The 18177-nt window shown below is 52.1% G+C and overlaps 6 protein-coding genes across 6 annotated transcripts; 4 read left to right on the top strand and 2 right to left on the bottom strand.

Annotated features, from left to right (window-relative positions):
* The first annotated feature begins 433 nt into the window (after nt 1-433).
* Nucleotides 434-1403, top strand: BDV59DRAFT_69043 (uncharacterized protein). Its single transcript, XM_073696914.1, has 3 exons — nt 434-927; nt 1013-1114; nt 1208-1403. Exons 1-3 carry the CDS (start codon nt 649-651, stop codon nt 1277-1279), a joined length of 453 nt encoding a protein of 150 aa, XP_073546142.1. The 5' UTR covers nt 434-648; the 3' UTR covers nt 1280-1403.
* On the top strand, nt 1321-2667 carry BDV59DRAFT_69054 (uncharacterized protein). The gene is made up of 2 exons (XM_073696915.1): nt 1321-1941; nt 2107-2667. Exons 1-2 carry the CDS (start codon nt 1527-1529, stop codon nt 2349-2351), a joined length of 660 nt encoding a protein of 219 aa, XP_073546141.1. The 5' UTR covers nt 1321-1526; the 3' UTR covers nt 2352-2667.
* A 256-nt stretch (nt 2668-2923) lies between these two features.
* Nucleotides 2924-9526, bottom strand: stt4 (1-phosphatidylinositol 4-kinase STT4). Its single transcript, XM_073696910.1, has 11 exons — nt 9462-9526; nt 9229-9409; nt 6509-9172; nt 6351-6459; nt 6154-6291; nt 5733-6099; nt 5313-5684; nt 5007-5262; nt 4718-4921; nt 4384-4671; nt 2924-4333 (listed from the first exon to the last, which is right to left on the bottom strand). Exons 1-11 carry the CDS (start codon nt 9467-9469, stop codon nt 3047-3049), a joined length of 5874 nt encoding a protein of 1957 aa, XP_073546140.1. The 5' UTR covers nt 9470-9526; the 3' UTR covers nt 2924-3046.
* Nucleotides 9527-10231: 705 nt separating this feature from the next.
* Nucleotides 10232-14847, top strand: BDV59DRAFT_194336 (cytochrome P450; the record flags this gene model as incomplete). The annotated part of the gene is made up of 11 exons (XM_073692379.1): nt 10232-10273; nt 10366-10833; nt 10911-11507; nt 11556-11701; nt 11772-11773; nt 11832-12453; nt 12614-12618; nt 13080-13327; nt 13392-13589; nt 13646-14713; nt 14776-14847. The coding sequence occupies 11 exons, from the start codon at nt 10232-10234 to the stop codon at nt 14845-14847; spliced, it is 3468 nt and encodes a 1155-aa protein (XP_073546139.1).
* Nucleotides 14848-15055: 208 nt separating this feature from the next.
* BDV59DRAFT_182491 (mitochondrial 37S ribosomal protein mS41) lies at nt 15056-16190 on the bottom strand. The gene has a single exon (XM_073690369.1). The coding sequence runs from the start codon at nt 15926-15928 to the stop codon at nt 15209-15211; it is 720 nt and encodes a 239-aa protein (XP_073546138.1). The 5' UTR covers nt 15929-16190; the 3' UTR covers nt 15056-15208.
* Nucleotides 16191-16290: 100 nt separating this feature from the next.
* On the top strand, nt 16291-18137 carry kin28 (TFIIH complex serine/threonine-protein kinase subunit KIN28). Its single transcript, XM_073690368.1, has 3 exons — nt 16291-16313; nt 16393-16610; nt 16677-18137. The coding sequence occupies exons 2-3, from the start codon at nt 16415-16417 to the stop codon at nt 17693-17695; spliced, it is 1215 nt and encodes a 404-aa protein (XP_073546137.1). The 5' UTR covers nt 16291-16313; nt 16393-16414; the 3' UTR covers nt 17696-18137.
* Nucleotides 18138-18177: the final 40 nt, after the last annotated feature.

Here is an 18177-nt window from a genome sequence, read left to right as displayed (position 1 = left end):
CAGACCAATTTTAGCATCGGTAATGCCCAAGGCCGAGAGATAGGAGGCGAGAATGAGCGTGGAGCCTCCGTAAGCAAAGAGTCGGATCAATCGCTGGGCGCAGAGAAGCTTGACGTCGCGGGAGGACGTCCAGAGGGAGACAAGCCCCAATTCTTCAAGGATTTTTCTCGGCACCTGCATGATGCGAGTTGATGTGCATGCAATATGCGCAATTGTTGCTTTGAAGTAATTGGCATTCGCCAGGGGGAGGAATATCGGCTGCCTAGAAGTTGAGAGTTTGGCCGATCCGGATCGACGCCAAGCTTAGCGGAAATGGATAACGATTGGGAGAGGCGAGGCGTGCGCACTCAGTCACAGCTTGTAAGGACCGTGAGAGCCGTTGAAGGACGGCCAATGAGCGAAGAATATGAAGTATGGAGTTGCTTAGGAGGTAATTAATATTGATAGTTAACTACCGTAGTGAGTCGCTGGGTGGTTGATGACTAAGCAAAACGAATTGGATGACCAGCCAACGTTGGAATACTATGCAATCTCGATATTCAAACGATCTGGATTCGTAGAATCATGGGCCTTGAGAAATAGGAGCTTGATTATCGGACAGAACCGTGGATCTCCTCACCCATCGCGACATCGTCATACCCGATCTTCATGATCGACGATGAATCATCGATGTCTCCATCGCCGCCCAAACGGGCTAGCCCCGCCCCGAAACGGATTTTGTGGGGTAAACCAATCACCACCGGAGCTGCTGCTTCATCTCTTCCTCGTCTTCGCTTCTTCCCTCCATCTCTCTCCTCTCCTCGTCGTCTCCCCATCTTCAACCTCTCTTCGTCCCACGGTCTCTTCCATTCTCTGTCCTTGGTCCGCCTCGTCCATCCCTTCGGATTCCTCCCCCGCTCACTCCACGACCTCCATTCCCCTCTTCAGGTAAGCTCTGCAACCTTGGCCACCCAGCTCCTTTTAGCCCGCTTCAACGCCAATTCTCTCCTCTTTCCTCGCTCCTCCATCCCAGTCCTATAACACGCCTTCTATATATACCTTGATCCCTTCCCCGCTCTCATTGTTTTCCTTCGTACATTCCCCTCCGATCAGCCCACGACGCCTTACCTCGCAGGTACTTTTGTCATTCCTCTCATCAGTCACCTAGCCGCCATTGATTTCGCCTCCCTCCAGCTCTCCATATTAACATATTTTCGTTCTCATCCAGGCGTATCTTTCCATTGTATCCCGAGGATTCTTCCCGATCAGACCATTCGTCAATCTTGACGTCATCTCATGATCCCCTGAAACGACACCCATCACACCACCCGCCTACATTCCAACCAGATTGCCAGCGATATCCCCTCCTTTCGTCCCATATACACGAAGGGGCGGTTAGACCGTCCAACATCGCCTTGCACGTGCCCGCTCCTTTGCCCAACCTCATAAACTTCCCGATTTAACCACCCGGTCGTCTCCCGCGCCCCTCAATATCCAGAAATCTTATTTCTTCCTCGCTCCCATTCCCACCTCAGCAACTCCTGATCATGTCCAACGACCGCTCCACTTCGCCAATTTCAGTTCCTCAGTCCTCCTCCCGCCCTCGTCGTGCCTCCTTGGCCTCGGGGCTCGGTTTTTCAGACTATGCGTCCAAGCCCGGAACCCAAGGTCAATCGTCCGGTGCTCCCACCGGCCCAATCCCACAGGCCAACCCAGGCCGACGGCTGTCCATCACCACTCTAGGCCTCTCCGGCTCTCCCACCCAAACATCCCCCTTCGGAGGAAGATCGTTCCGTCACGGCAGTATCTCCAGCTCGATTGGATCCAGCTCCGCCAACATTGACGAGGCCGTTGCCGAAGACGGAGAAAGCGCTCCCCCCAGCGCTAACTCCCCCTTTGCACGTCGCCTCTCCTTTGGCGCGCAGGCTCTGCGTGATGTCCGTGGAGGGAGCGTGGGCAATGGTAGATATCCCTCTTCTGCGTCTTCTGTTTCCGGGGGCCATCGGGCTGCCTCTTCCATCAGCAGCTCCTCGTCCCCCCATCCTCCAACCACTACTTCTCCGCTTGCTGCAAGTCCAAAACCTGTCTCCCAGAACGATAGATCTAACCTATCTCGGCGAGCATTAGGCGAAGGTTTCAACTGGACCGAAGCCCTCCGGTCCCGCGCAGAGCGTGCCCCTTCCTTTGGCACCATCTCCCCCAATGCGCCTCCGGGCCATAATCAGGCCGCCATGAGCCCTGCCGGTCACCATCAACGCGCTGCATCGATCGCCTCCATGGAGCAGCCCTCCCGAGAGATGCCGAAGCAGCCGAAGCAAAATAAGCCGGACTTTTTCCAGGAGAAAATTCTCCGTGGGGATTTCATGGACTAGCTTTGTGCGTTTGCGCGTTCTTTTCATCATTCTTCATCATTTTTCCATTTTACGATGTTTGAGGATTCGTGTGTATACCGGGAAGGTGGAGTATAACGAATGATTGATGCTGAGGGAAAATGCTGCGCATTGTTATGACGCTGGAAGAGTGCACAGCTGTTGCTTGATTTCCTTTGTCTACAGGACCAGTGGCTTCCATGCCGTTCCTACACACAGGAAGCGTGCGGAGCTCCTGCAACTACCGCACCCATGGGAGGGCTATTGTCGGTCTTGTCGAGTTGACGGACGTTCGCTAGAATCGTCTGGTCTGCTTTTATCTTTTTTAACCCAGATTGGTTGTTCGGCACATACTGCGATGATGTTCTATGATACGACCGTTTATATGTTTCTATTGGATGCTGCTGGCCAGTCTCTATTTCGAAGGTCTCATGATTGAAGATGAAATGCATCAAACCGAGAGCGGGATAAAATTTGACATAACTGTCAGGGTTTCAAATTGGTTCTTGTTTCAGTTGACGTTTGGCATATCTCGATACTTATTTAGCCTGCAATGTATTTGTTAGCGATGGCTTATCAGCTTCCCATCTAAGGTTTCACCAAGTGAGACAAATCACGCTTTCAGAGAATGAACTAGGGAATCTTGAATTTATAGTATATTGACAGAAACGAATATATACAGATCACCGGCATCGTTTCTAATACGGGATACCGTTGGTCAACAGCTGGAACTGATCATATCCCTTGGTAGAAACGCTCATGTACGATTTCCGCACAAGATCGCGCATATACTCGGCCGCGTCTCGCTCACTCTTGTCAAGAACGAATCGGTCCCGGAAATTCTTGAGCGTTTCCGGCTTGAAACAAGGCAAGCCACTGTCCAGCATCAAAGACACGATATGCGACAGCTTACTGCTATACGGCCGCGACGCGAGGAATGCCTTGACAACGAGCGACTCGAACCACCGGTACGGCTGCGTGCTAGTAGGATGGTGAGACCCTCCAGGGAGGCTGAGAGGGCCTCCAGAATTGCCGCCGGCATGCGCGTGCACCTGCGTGCCACTCATTACGGCGACCATCTCTGAGGTCAGCTTGAACGGCGCGCGTTCAAAGCGAACTCCACCCGGCGCGATATCGAAGCAGAACCCGAAGTCAATGTGGATGATGTGCCCAGCGTCGTCGACCATGATGTTGCCATTATGGCGGTCCTTGAACTGCAGGAGATATGAGATGACGGAATATGCGGCCATACTCTTGACGAAGTTGGTCCGGGCTTCCTGGAACTTGATCGAGTCCTCACCGCCATACTTGGAGACAAAGTAGTCGTAAAGCCCATTGACCGCTTCGCGTCCCAGCATGTCCCGAGAAATCGAGTTGGGAAGGACATCAATCACACCGCACCCGGGGGCCGTGGACGTGACGCGGTATGGGAATACCCACACGTCTAGGCCGATGCTGGAGAAGATGCTCCGGAACGCGGCAATCATCTGCAGTGCAAGCATATCTTGACGACAGTCATCGCCGACCTTGAAGATAGCGGACTGCCAGACCTCGTATGTCTCCACCCTCTCGTCTTCCTGAGTGTCCGAAGGTGCCATCACTTGGTTTCCATTTACCGAAGGTCCGTTGGTAGCTCCAGAATCCAGACGAGCCCTTGTTTTTTGAATCCTGAATGTCGCCATGTAAGGTGCTTTGGCGTGGCTTTGCAGCGGCTTTCCAGACTTGCGGTCGATCCCAACGACAACACCATCGGGGTTACTAGGGAGGTAAACGCCGACTTCCACCTTGATCTTGCGAAGCTCCTCTTCGATCTTTTCCTTCTTCTCGGGCTTGCTCCTCTTAATGTAAGGCCGAAGCTTTCCCGAAATTCCAGTGATATCGTTGAAGAAAGAGAACTCCCTTTCGTAAAACTCCTTCTCCTCATCAGTGAAACTTGTCACCAAGGTATCCATAAATCTGTCCAACGTAGGCTTCAGGGGATCAGGCTGTTTGTTCGTTAGTACGTCCTTTCGTTGTTTCAGGTGGTAAAACTTACAACTTGGGAGTCTTCATCTTTGTACGAGTTGGCTTTCATGTTCCAAATCACTTGGTGCGCGAACAGCTGGGATTGTTTGGCTGTCTCCATGATATACCGTTCCACATAGCCGAGAGTGTCGTATCTCAAAGCTTGGACCAATTGTGGTACAAAATAGAAGCGGACATCGATCGGGTGGCTTTCCAGGGCCTTCATAGCATATTGCAGTATGTATGGGTGGTTTCCATAGGCAGGCAGGAAGTATGTCAAAGCTTCAGTGGGGTTTACGGGAGCCCAATACAATAGGTACTATACGGGTCAGCTCCGCCAAAGACAGGATACAGCGAAAACATACCTTCAGTTGGAAAGAAACATCTGAGGGCAGAGACGTGCCAAACATAATCTCAAGGCTACTAGCTTCTTCCATGACCTTCTCGGGGAAGTTAAGCAATAACCAGCGGACGTCGTTCTTAAGTTTCGGAGATGGGAATCGAGCAGCAAGCTGGATTGCTAAGCCCGGGCTCTCAGCCCACGCGAGCCAAAGAAGAGATGCCACCTCCTGAAAACACATTAGTCATTTAGTGCGCTGATGATATAGTATTACCCTCTCGTGGATGCTAGAGGGCCAGTGTCGACCAGCCTACCTCAGTGAGATTTCTGTTCCCAGAAGGATGAGACATGTAATGCTTGCGGTCCGGCTCCAGCGGATAAAGCCATACTTTCAAGCGAGACCTCTCATTTTCGATGAGGGCATGGAGAAGGTCTTGCTTGCCTTGCAGCGACTTATACGGGCCACGATTCTGAGAAGCAATCCCAGAAACACGACTCAAGGCCAATACGACGTCGCTGAGAATCTTATCCTCAGCTTTGATCTGCAAGCGGTTTCCTCCAAAAGACCACCTATCTCGAATATTAGACTGGCAAACCCAAGGGTCGGATGCGACACATACCTCGGCGGGTGCTTGAACCAATGCAACGCGGCAGACAGAATCTGATCTTTAAGCTTCCACGTAGCGGCTGGATCTGTAGAGCTGATGTGCTCCAGCACTTTCAGGCTGAAAAGGATAATCCGGAAGTGTAGCTCTCTAGACAAAGGATGGCCATTGGTACGCAGGAGACCTACCGCTGTCCGATCTATGAGTCGGCAGAACAGACGCTGGTCTTGCACATTACCAAGGCGGATCGCGCTGTAGTGACTCTCGAAGAAGTGAAGCACCAGCAAATGAGGGATGAGGGTGTTCTGAGCCTTCTGTTGCTTGTTGAGCATCAATGCCTTGTCTGTTGGCAAAAGCTCAATCTTCGCATATAAGGGATCGACATAACTAATTCTGGTTAGATTTGCATGTAATGTTGAGGAGACATATGCTTACTCGAATGACGGGTCAAACAGTCCTTTGCGACGCTCAATCGTCCTTTCCCATGCGGACATCACCTCTACCAGAATCTTGGGTTCCACTCTCGGGTTCTCATTGATGACTCCCAGCCACAGGGACATTCCCAGGCTAATAGATTCTTTCGAGAATATCTCGAATGGCAAAGCAACGAGATAATGAGAAAGAGATGGATGAGGATTCTCTTTACCGCATAGGAGTGCAGCAGCCTGTCGCAAGACATCGTGGACTTCATCTTGCGGAGTTTCATGCCCCGACTTGGCCCTCTCACAGAGCTGAGATAGAGCCTTTTCAACATTATCGGTCGAACTCATTAGAGGCAAAACAGTCGGAGAATATTCAATGCCTAAAAGACTCTGGATTAGCTTTGTTTCATACGAATGTCGATAGCAGTCCTTACGACTGAGTCTAGCTTCTTGGCGGTCTGGAGCATGACCTGATAGAGCATCGGGATATCGGTACTTCTGGCGCGTCGTGTATTGAGCGATGAAATCGGATGCAACATCCACCTTATTAGCGCCATAATTTTCGACCGAACCTATTAGGAATTGTTAGCACCGACTCCCCATATAGGAGGGCTATAAGCACTAGACATACCAAGTCGCTGGTCACTTCTAGGAATGAGAGATCCCAAATCTAGCGCAAACGAACGTCCCATTGAGACATGACCAAAGTCGGCAGTCACTTCGGAAACGGATAAATAAGTCTATATGCAGTCAGATATGATTTCTTTGGGGTGTACATCCGAAGCATACCTGAAGGAGGCCTTTGATATCTAAAGGAGCGATATCCATCACTGATGTTACCCACACCCAGGCACGCTCCATGAGCATATCTAAGGTCCTTTTCCTGAAGTTGTAGTTATCCGGAAGGTCGACCTTGACTAGCCCAGTCGGCGATGTGAAGGAAGATCTCCAGCCATATTCATCAAGCTCTTCTTCGAGGCAGGAAGACCACATCACAGTCAGTAGCTCAAGCAGAGCGAACAATGAGTGTTTCTCGCAGAGAGCTGACGGACACTCTTTTATAATCTTATTTGCACAGAACACCGCGACATTCTGCACTCTCTCGATGCGATGGCAGCAGGCCACAAAGAAATTAGCCAGCTCTTTTGACAAGAAGGGGACCGAGAAATCTTCGTGCTTCTCGGAAAGAGTCAGAGAAAGATAACAAGCCACGATCTTTTCTGCAATTGCGCTCATGCACGACGACATTTCCGCAGTGACAAGAGCCGGGTCTCGGAAATAATGGAGGAATTTTGTGCAGTCTCCTGATAGAGCTCGAAGGCTTTCCACCATCATAGCCGCATTGAGAAAGACGGCTCTGGGGTAGTTCAACCGCTTGATATCAGATTCCCGGCTTGGAAGTTCGGTAGTCAGGACCTTCTTCTGCTCCAGCAGACGCTGCTGATTCATTCCTCGTCTGAGGATCGTGTTTAGTTCCACATCGCTTTCTAGCATTTCCATCCGGTCTTCAGCAACAAGAGGTGGGGTATATTTTGCCAGCAGGCGTAGTTCCTTCTGATGGTTCCGAGAAACGGCAGAATTGAGCGATATTCCATGGACCGCAATATTGAACCAGGCATCACGGAACAAAGTAGTGACATCCTGGTCGTAATCCATCACGATTTCATCTCCTTCCATGCCCCCTGGGGAGGCGACAAGGAGAGCCAGAGGCTTTAGGAGTGGAACGATGTCGCTGGGCGCCAGGACAAGATCCCTCTGTCGCTCACTCTCGAAATCGGGAGCATCGCCTTTGTTCACGATACTCTCCAGTAAATGGATCAAGTACATCCTGTAAAGAGGGGAATGTCTCTTTAAGGTCGTTGACAAGTAGGTCATTGCACTCTGGACAGCATTGGTGGTATTCGTGTGTCCCTTACTGACCCCATCCCGGTAGACGCGATCATAAAATTTGAGAAGAAGTTGGAACTCAGCTTGTCCAGTGCTCAGAGACAGCGAGGCGGTTTCCTTGACAATACAGCAATCAACTGTCACGTTTACCTTTCCTATCTTCTGTAGTAGCATGGACTGGGCTAGGGCACTGATCTTCTCATCATTGCAGCTTGCCGCGATCGTCACAATAGCATGAATGACGTTCTTGAAAGGGACAGTGCCCTCTTCGCCGTTGGTCGCCAGAGACACAACACTAGCATTAGGACCATTGGTGTCTCCCGTCGCGTATGTCTTCTCAGTACCTGAACCTGGGCTCAAAACATTTCCCAATGAATATAGGGTCGTTATCACAGCATCTTCGGACAGAATGCCGAGAGCTTGAGCGAGGCATCTGGCAGCCACGGACCCGGTTGGCTTCGTGGGGACGCTACCTTCCACGATGAACCTCAGGAGAGATCGACTGCCGGAGGAGGCATTGTTAAAGGACATCCTTGCGATGATTGCGATACTCTTGAGAGTCGCTGTTGCCAACTCCACACAAGACATCTGGTTGGAATCAACCAATGTATCCTCTAGCCACGAAAGGAAGTCTTCGCTGCTACTCTTGTCTTCACTCAAAAGGACACAATGAAGGTACCCAATCAAGGCAAATGTCTTTGCAGAGAAAGTGAGCCGCTGTTGCCACGGAGAACCCAGCTGCAGGTAATCAGACCCATCCTCCAATAGCTGGATCTGTTGGGCGATAATCTCAGTCACGCGGTCGACAAGAGCCATTTCAGCATGATCATTGCTCCTCGCAATTCCAACGCCATTCATGTAATCGTCCAGGAGTTCATCGTCGGATAAGTTCTGCGCCCCGATCAGGGATGTCATACACGCTTTGACGAAGCGCATGAACCCTTCCTGGAGCAGCATGGCCCCCAGGGGGCGTCCGTCGCTGGCATAACGTCGGGTATATCTCCTCCAGTCTCGGAGAGTGGTATCTGGAACACCCGCGTTGCGCACGGTAGAGGATGCAGTCTCAATTGCGACCATGAAAGACTCGGACAACACGGACCGCATGTGCTCGACTAGGCGCAGCTTCTCTGTCGCAGACCAAAACGCCGTATACTTGGCCGATGCCTCCAAAAATCCAACGAGAGAGACAGTGATCGCCAATACTCCAGCAGACTCATGACCAGCGCCATGCTTCGCGGCGCCTGAATCGTAGTGTTTGAATGGAACGGCCGCCTTGACGGCTTCGGTGCAGTTGTATAGGTATTCGTTGACCGATTGAAGGACAATCTCACGCAGCGTCGGGTATTCGGATCCGAGAAGAAGAAGAGCCGATGTAAGGTTAGAGGTGAGGGACTCCCAAGGTGATGGCTTGATGTTGTGTAGAAACGGCGACTGACGGAAGAGCTGGCTATGCGCCTCAGGAAGATAACGGGAAAGTTGAGACACCAATCTGGAAGCATGTTCCAATTTGGTTACCGATGAAGCGGCTTTGCACAGGGCAATAAGAACGTCTAGCTCACGAATTCCCTGCTGGGGTCAGACCATAATTCTATCGGAGACGGAGGTTTGGAGGTGAGACGGACCATGGGAACTCGCGAGGTGGGGGCCTGGTGTTGCAAAACACCATTGAGGCCATTGGAGTGAGCGGTCGCAGGCTGATAATGTGTTGTCAGTCGAACAATGTCGGCCTGATCGTTTGGCGGCGCTGCGACGGCGATGGTTGCGAGCTTCTCCAACGCCTTGGAACGAATGTTATCCGGTAGGCTGAGGAACAGTATTAGTACGAGGATGCGAGGCGAACAATTCCAGTACTCACTCTGACATAGTGAAGGGCAACTGTCAGCAGACCGGTAGAGGGGAGGATGTAACAGAATATACTCCGGAGGATGGAGTAGTTAAAGTAATTAACGCGTGCCCCTGGACGTCACAGGCGGGAGTCTGGGTAATTCCGAAACGCCGACCCCGGATCCACTCATGCCTCGGATGTGGGAGGAATCATATGGGATATGGGAGAGATCTGTAGATAGATAGACTAGGGTTTATTTTATTATATGTATTATTTAATTTTATTTTTATCCGTATTGTTGTATTCTTTTTTTTCCCCTTTAGGGCATGGCTGCTATCGCTACGGAGTACTGGTAGGCATCAGATAGTAAGTATTTGATAGAAAGACAGTAGAAATAAGTACAATTAATATAAGTCAAAATAGAGTAAAACGAAATAGATATATTATATTATTATTTACTACCAACCGGTGTATGTGGCGTCTATTTGTTATCTCGGTCTACTGGACAGTGTAAGCTTGATGCTCTTGGCGGAAAGGTCGACCAGAACGCGCCTCCTCGACTCGAGACCACCAGAAAATCGACTCCAGCTTGTTTTTCTCTCCCGATCCCCATTCTCACACGCCCCCCGATTTCACTCGTTTTATTGGGCCAGGCGTTCATTAACCACATATCCGTTCTCTCCTTGCAAGGAATCCGGTGTTTTTGTTTGGTTCCTTCGCCACAATCCACCGGTGTTCCCTCCGTGATCTACCTCCTTAGTAGCACAGAGCATGACAAAGTCTGGGAAAAATACCTAACCATGGTCCCCAAAACCGAGAAGAGTTCCCTCAAGCGTGGACTGGTGTGTATACTTTCCTGTCCTCGTCAACCCAGATAGCTAATCCGGCATCCGCACGATAGGCCAGTGTTGACAATGATTCCCAAGACTTGAAGAAGCCCCGACGATCTCAGAGAATCAGCTCCCAGAGCCAGAAACAGACCACCCCCGTCAGCCAGTCTTATCTGCCGACTCCTCTCACGCAGCATGATTCAACGGCGACAGATACCCGAAAGGACGTAACCGCAACACCCCCGGTCTCCAGTCAAGCGCGCCATCAAACCCCAACACTTGATGACTCCCTCCAACAAGATTCTTCGCCGGGTGATACCCAGGCTCTCTCCCAGTTTGTCTATCCCCCGAGGTCTTTTGCCAACGAGGTCGAGGATGAAGTCGCAGAGGGAGTATGGGGCTATTTGATTCCGCTCGATGACAATTTTCGGGACATACTGGTCCTTCGCAAGCGTGACAGCTGCACCAACGGCAAGGAAGACACCAAATGCCAATCCGATAAGAGAGGGTCCCGGCAAGGTCGACCACCTGCGTCCATGCAGGGCAAGAAGTCCTCACCTGGAGGTTATCTTGTTGGTCGTCATCCGGAATGCGGTAAGGATCAATGACAATGACAGCAACACCCCCCCGGTTCGAACACTAACGACAGCCAGATCTCGTTCTCAACGTTCCCACAGTATCGAACCGGCATTTTTTGCTTTTCTCAGAAAACCGAAAGGGCGGCTCCGTAGCTGTCCTGGAGGATTTGTCCAGCAATGGCACCTTTGTGAATGATGCCGTTGTCGGACGGAACAAACACCGGGAATTGGAAGACGGAGATGAGATTACGATCTTAAACGAAGCAAGATTTGTCTTTCGACATCCCCAGACAAGAGACACCAATGCGTTCCGTCAACAGTACCGGATTTTCCGAACGCTCGGAAAAGGACATTTTGCAACGGTCTACCTCTGCGTGGAGCGGTCAACGGGAACTCAGTACGCGGTAAAAATGTTCGAGAAACGTCCCGGTGACTCTCAAAAATCCCAGACGGACCCTCTGCAGCAAGAGATTGGCCTCCTCATGGGAGTGAATCATCCAAATTTGCTATGTTTAAAGGACACTTTCGATGAAAGTGACGGGGTGTACCTGGTGCTGGAGCTTGCTCCCGAAGGCGAACTCTTCAATCTCATCGTAAGTAAACAGAAGTTTTCGGAGAACGAAACCCGTCATATCTTCCGCCAGCTGTTCGAGGGACTTAAATATTTGGTACGGACACCTTTTGATGATGGGAAAGGACCCTGCTGATACAAACAGCACGATCGGGGGATTGTTCACCGAGATATCAAACCGGAGAACATCTTAGTGGCCGATAAGAAGCTGACCGTGAAGTTGGGCGACTTTGGGCTTGCCAAAATCATCGGGGAGGATTCCTTCACTACGACCTTGTATGTACATCCCACGTTACTTGGGGGGATCTCTGAATCAGTGCTAACCAGGGTGACAACGTGATCTCAGATGTGGAACTCCAAGTTGTAAGTGAAGCCTTTGGGCCCCATTATGAAACCTATGCTTATCCTGTGTCGTGTCTAGATGTGGCTCCGGAGATCTTACAGGAGTCCCGTTACCGCAAATATACCAAAGCGGTAGATATTTGGTCCCTGGGGGTTGTTCTCTACATCTGTCTGTGTGGATTTCCTCCCTTCTCAGACGAGCTCTACTCCCGCGACAACCCGTACACCCTGGCGCAGCAGATTAAGAGTGGCCGTTTCGACTATCCTTCGCCCTACTGGGACTCTGTTGGCGATCCCGCCCTGGATCTTATCGACCGGATGCTCACTGTCGATGTGGATAAGAGGCTCACCGTGGAGGAATGTCTAGAGCACCCGTGGCTCACGGGCAACACGCAGAGTTTGACAGATAGTACTGACGGACTCACCGGTGCTCTGGGGAGATTGGATTTCTCCAAACGGAAAATGGCCCGTGAACGCACCCTTCTCAGCAGCATCAACGATGCAATTTTCAGTGAGTGTAGAGAGGAACACGGCGCACCGGTCAAGGTCTTTCACAAGAACAATGCAGGAAAACGTGTGCACAACCAGCCCATTTCCAGCCAGAAACAGGAAACACCTGGCGGACCAAATGCTCCACGAGATTTTGTCAACCTGGGAGAGGGTGGGGACCCTGTTTTGTTCGAAGAAGATCCTACCAGCCGGTATAAATAGACGGAGGTGCAGGATTCTGGATGTCATAAGAGTTTAAGTGATGGTCTCTTTTTGTTGGAGTCCGGGCATTGGCGCAAGGATGGTGGAGTTGGATGAAAGGTATTACTAACTTCATATCAAAATAATGCAGTTTGAGGACTTGAGCTCTAGTAATAGTAAATTTATGGCGTATGCATCGGGGTAGTAATTAATGTATGTGGAGGATACCGAGTGGCGTGATGTGAAATCGCTCCCGGTGATTGGCTTCTCGCCTCCCCTGTGATTTCCACGCTTCAAAAAGCGGCTTTGATTGGCCCCTACACGGGTTCAAACCCCTTCAGGCCTAGCCCCGCTTAGTCAAGCCGGTCCCCTGGCGCGCGGTTCTTTTTTTAAGTACGGAGTACGGCTTTTTTTCAAGTACGGAGTATTTTCGCAGGAATTTCCAGTCTGCGCCCTCCGTATTCCGTATCGCGCGCCCCGTCTCCATCTCCTGACCTCTTATTCACAGGACCCTCCTTCGCTGTATCGGCCGACTCACCCCACGAGCTTACAGGAGGGTGCCTCCGTATGAGACACTTGTCCTTCTCTCGCGACTTCCTACACCTCTGAATTTCCTCGTCTATCTTGCATTCCGCAGTCATGGGTGTGTTTGCGGACATTGTCAACAGCCTTTGCGAGCATTGCTCGACTCTGTCGATATGGATCCTTGGGGGAGCTGTCCTGTTGACGGTATTTATGCTGTCTGTCATTGTCAATGTTTTGCGACAACTTCTCTTTAAGAACCCCCACGAGCCTCCGGTGGTGTTCCACTGGGTTCCCTGGATCGGTAGCACTATCAGTTACGGCATTGATCCCTACAAGTTTTTCTTCGACTGTCGCGCAAAGGTTAGTGGCTCTACGAACCAATATGTCGAGTGAGTGGTTTAATTGACAGTGTCTGGGCTTCTAGTATGGCGACATCTTCACCTTTGTCCTCCTCGGAAAGAAGACGACCGTGTACTTGGGAACCAAGGGCAATGATTTCATCCTGAATGGCAAGCTCCGTGATGTCTGTGCCGAGGAGGTCTATTCTCCTCTCACGACCCCGGTCTTTGGTCGCCGTGTGGTCTACGATTGCCCCAACGCCAAATTGATGGAGCAGAAGAAGGTAACCGACGCCTGTCGCGCGATTCCGCCCGTGGCCCCTGTCGCTGACCTGTCTAGTTTGTCAAATTCGGCCTGACTTCCGATGCGCTTCGCTCGTACGCTCGACTGATCACCTCCGAGGTGGAAGATTTCGTCAAGAACTGCCCGACGTTCCAGGCACCCAAGGGAACTTTCGACGTCTGCAAAATCATCGCCGAAATCACGATCTATACCGCTTCGCGCTCTCTGCAGGGAAAGGAGGTCCGCAGCCGATTTAACTCCACCTTTGCCGAAATGTACCATGATCTGGACATGGGCTTCGCCCCCATCAACTTCGTCCTGCCCTGGGCTCCCCTCCCGCACAACCGCAAGCGTGATGCGGCGCAGAAGAAGATGGCTCAGACTTACATGGAAATCATCAAGGAGCGTCGCCAGGCTGGTGGAAAGAAGGATTCGGAGGATATGGTCTGGAACCTCATGTCGTGCGTCTACAAGGACGGCACTCCGCTGCCCGACGAGGAAATCGCCCACATGATGATCGCCCTTCTTATGGCCGGTCAGCATTCGTCCTCGTCTACCGCCTCCTGGATTGTCCTGCGTCTGGCTGAGAATCCCGAGATCATGGAGGAGCTCTACCAGGAGCAGCTGCGTGTGCTGGGCTCAGATCTTCCCCCGCTTACATGGGACAGCCTGCAAAAGCTGGAGCTCCACGCCAAGGTGATCAAGGAGACCCTGCGTATCCACGCCCCTATCCACTCCATCATGAGAGCCGTGAAGAACCCCATGCCGGTCGAGGGCACTCCCTACGTCATTCCTACCTCGCACAACGTGCTTTCCTCGCCGGGTGTCACCGCCCGGTCCGAGGAGCACTTCCCCGAACCCCTGAAATGGGATCCTCACCGGTGGGATGAGACTGAGGCCGCCGTTGCCAAGAGTTCCGAGGAGGAAGAGACCATCGACTATGGCTACGGCCTGGTGACCAAGGGTACGAACAGCCCGTACCTGCCTTTTGGTGCTGGCCGCCATCGGTGCATTGGTGAGCAATTCGCCTATGTCCAGCTGGGTGCCATCACCGCGGCCTTGGTGAGACTCTTCAAGTTCAAGAACGCGCCGGGCGCCAACACTCTCCCCGAAACTGATTATTCGGTGAGTTCTTACACTGTCCTATCTGGTTTGCTACTGAACTACTGAAGCTAATTGCATTGCAGTCTCTTTTCTCCAAGCCTCTCGGCAAGTCGATTGTACAATTCGAAAAGCGCGAGACCGCCTCCAAAGAATAGAACCTCTAATTCATGACTGGCAGCTCTTCCATTAGAAGCCTGTAAAGCGAAAGCTCTAATGGGTTCTCATTCGGCTTCTCCCTCTGGGACTTCTTTCACCAGTGGTTTAATTGATTATCCACACGTGCGTCTTCGAACATGTCTATAGTATTATATTGTAATCATGCACTGTGCACTACAAGTAACGAATAGAAAGAATATTTCCAGCCCTCATTTCACCCTGTAGAAGTTCCGAATATAACAACCCCACGGGCCTCCTATCTACCCTACTCTCCGCCCGCCAAGCACAAATAGTACATAATAAATTCGACAGACGTATAATACAAGCGACCGATGTCTCCAAAGTAGCAGGCTAGATCAATCACGCAGTACCCTTCCTTCTCTCTTCGCTCCGCTTCTTCGCCCGGACCTCTGCCCGTCTTCTCTCTCCTCCATCGACCTTGTGGCCTAGCTTGTCCTCCCACATGCCCTCCTGGACTTTGATGAGGGCTGCACTGCCATTGGTGCCCTTAAGAGGCTGCAAGAACGGGCCCCGGATCATCGATCCATTGTGCACCTTCATGTGCGCGAACTTCTTGAGCGGCTTCGACGTATCGTGCGTATACGAAGTGGCGTCCGGCGGCAGGTTCACGACCGCCTTGCGCATCCCGGGCGACAACGTGGCGGACGCGGACGACGTCTCACCGTCAAGCGGCACTTCCACCACCCGCAACTGCGCCGCCCCGTCCACCACATGCTCCAGATCGCCGCCCGGCCCGTACGCACCCTGCCGGAACTTCTCCCGCTTCCGCAGCAGATACCGCCGCTGTCGGGCCGGCTCGATGCCCAGGTCGCGGAGCTCGGTCGAGCTGAGAGTGAAGAGCTTCTCCCATGACGGCAGCTTGCTGGCGTGCTTGGACATGCCGCGTCCAATCAGAGTGAGGAAGGTCTCGACGTCGGGGACGAAGGGTGTCGGGGACGGTGCTGTCCGGGGAGTTGTGTTTTTATGGAAGCACCGCACGCATGTCTTGCCGATGGTGAAGGGTCGCAGGAATCGCGAGGACAGGAGCGTCGAGCTGCGCATCGCCATGCTGACCGGCATCGGGGGCTCCGGCGGAGATCTGGGTCGCCGCTGGGACAAGGGCGATTGGTGGTTGGAGAAGATGTCTGCAAGGGTTTGTTTCGTGGAGTTTTTTGCGTGGAAGATGAGGTTTAGAAGGCCGTAGTTGATGTCATTGGGGGATGTATCGATTGTATGTGGTGTGCTGTTTGTTCCTTGAGAAATTTCGGCGATGTTGCGGGATTAACTAAACTCCGAGGGCGGTCGAGAGACGTTCCGTTGGCCAATGGAGCGCCAGGCTGGGGGACGACATACATCGAAAGAGAAGTCATCGTTCTTTCAGGTAAAGGGTTTTACAGAATTTGACAAGTCGCCAGTACTGGTATACGCACAGCTGGGGAACATAGCCATGCCCCGTCAATAACTCGTCAGTGATAAGCTACAGCAGCATTTCGTCACTCATCTCCAGCTTTGCCACGATATGAACCTGATTGACACAGCTAAAGTCGACTCGCAATCATCATCCTAATGGCTGTCTCACCACTGATCCCCAAGTCCCCCGCTGCTACGGCCTCGTCCGCCAGCGCCGGGACAAAACTGAGAAATGTCGCAGCCCAGGCCTCTCTCAACGGCGCAAATGTTGCTTCACCTCAATCCGCGCAGAATTCAGATCGTGAGCTCACCGAGCAGTTGAATGACGATGTGCGACATAAATACATCAAAGGTGAGTATTCACCCGTTCTACGCCTTGCGGTTGTGTGTTGTGGCTAATGGGCTGGTTCGGCTATAGATAAGAAGTTGGGAGAGGGTACATACGCCGTGGTGTATCTGGGACATCTCCGGACCGATCTATCATCGCACGTCGCTATAAAGAAGATCAAGGTCAATGCCGAATACAAGGACGGACTTTCGATGGACGCGATTCGCGAAGTCAAGTATCTCCAGGAACTCGCCCACCCGAACATCATTGCCCTACACGATGTCTTTTCGTCGAAGGACCAGAATCTCAACCTGGTGCTGGAATACCTACCGCTCGGGGATCTGGAGATGCTCATCAAGGATGGAAATATTCAGTACGGAGTCGCGGATATCAAGGCGTGGATGGGCATGCTCGCGCGAGGCGTCTGGTTCTGCCATGAGAATTTCGTGTTGCACCGCGATATCAAACCGAACAATCTTCTGATCGCGGCCGACGGGGAGGTGAAGCTGGCTGATTTCGGTCTGGCCCGGTCCTTCTCTGATCCGTACCTGCGAATGACGCATCAGGTGATCACCCGTTGGTACCGGCCGCCGGAGCTGCTGTACGGTGCGCGCTACTACTCAGGGGCCGTCGACGTCTGGTCCATGGGGATGGTTTTCGCCGAGCTTCTCCTACGCGTGCCGTTTGTGGCCGGCATGTCGGATCTGGACCAGATTTCGAAGATCTGCGAGGCGTTTGGGACACCGATGGAGGATAACTGGCCCGGCGTCACCAAGTTGCCGAACTACCTCCCGCCAGATAACAACCACATTGTGCCCCTGCAGGGACGAGAGTTCTTCTTAAGGCAGTTCCCCACGGCTGGACCCGTGGGAGCGGATCTCCTCATGTCGATGTGCGCGCTGGACCCGAGGAAACGGAGCACGGCGTGTCAAATCCTTCAACATGGCTGGTGGATGACGGAGCCCAAACCCACAAATAAAGAAAACCTCCCTCGGAAATCCGGTGGGACCAAGAAAATGGGCGACGATCTCACGCGACGGGGGGGCGAGGTTGACGAGACGACATTTCAGAATGCGGCTCGCCAGTTGGATTTTAACGCGATGCGGTAGGGGGGCGGGACATCCCTCACCTGGTAGACTAGACAATGACATCTGATACACGGGACCTGCCTAGTCGAGGAGAAGTCGGACGGAACGTGGCCAGGGACGAACGATGGGGATCCGCCGAACGGAAGGGATAGACACGGTGGAGTTCCGACCAGGACGGCGTACTTTTTTCCTTTCGCCCATGGTACTTTTATTCCGTACCTGAAGGGCGTTGGGTATGTATTCACGATACCACCGCTGCTGTAAGGGAGAACCTATCATATAGGATTTCCTTCCAGGAACTCCTGGCCAAACGCCTTCGGGCCGCCCCCTGAAACCTCTCGCATGGGGATAATCTCCCATAAATTACCGCTAGTCTAGGATCAATCTGGGACTCACCAACCAACATCGGGTCCCAGAGAACCAAACAGTGTGCCAGATAAACAAACTTCCCTGGTGGGGCGACAATCATCATTTCAGGAGTTCTCGAGATCGATATGCGTGCC

This window comes from Aspergillus ambiguus, assembly GCF_047715705.1.
Source record: "Aspergillus ambiguus strain CBS 117.58 unplaced genomic scaffold BDV59scaffold_25, whole genome shotgun sequence".
Lineage (NCBI taxonomy): Eukaryota > Fungi > Ascomycota > Eurotiomycetes > Eurotiales > Aspergillaceae > Aspergillus > Aspergillus ambiguus.
This window is presented reverse-complemented; position numbering and strand designations above follow the sequence as displayed.

Coding starts and splice junctions, on each gene's coding strand:
- kin28 (XM_073690368.1), top strand. CDS start 16,415: ATGGCTGTCTCACCACTGATCCCCAAGTCCCCCGCTGCTACGGCCTCG. Junction 16,611..16,676: donor GCGACATAAATACATCAAAG/GTGAGTATTCAC, acceptor GTTCGGCTATAG/ATAAGAAGTTGGGAGAGGGT.
- BDV59DRAFT_69054 (XM_073696915.1), top strand. CDS start 1,527: ATGTCCAACGACCGCTCCACTTCGCCAATTTCAGTTCCTCAGTCCTCC. Junction 1,942..2,106: donor TGGAGGGAGCGTGGGCAATG/GTAGATATCCCT, acceptor GGCGAGCATTAG/GCGAAGGTTTCAACTGGACC.
- BDV59DRAFT_69043 (XM_073696914.1), top strand. CDS start 649: ATGATCGACGATGAATCATCGATGTCTCCATCGCCGCCCAAACGGGCT. Junction 928..1,012: donor ACCTCCATTCCCCTCTTCAG/GTAAGCTCTGCA, acceptor CCTCCATCCCAG/TCCTATAACACGCCTTCTAT. Junction 1,115..1,207: donor CACGACGCCTTACCTCGCAG/GTACTTTTGTCA, acceptor GTTCTCATCCAG/GCGTATCTTTCCATTGTATC.
- stt4 (XM_073696910.1), bottom strand. Junction 9,173..9,228: donor CCACCTCGCGAGTTCCCATG/GTCCGTCTCACC, acceptor TGACCCCAGCAG/GGAATTCGTGAGCTAGACGT. Junction 6,100..6,153: donor CCAAGAAGCTAGACTCAGTC/GTAAGGACTGCT, acceptor AGAGTCTTTTAG/GCATTGAATATTCTCCGACT.
- BDV59DRAFT_182491 (XM_073690369.1), bottom strand. CDS start 15,928: ATGCCGGTCAGCATGGCGATGCGCAGCTCGACGCTCCTGTCCTCGCGA.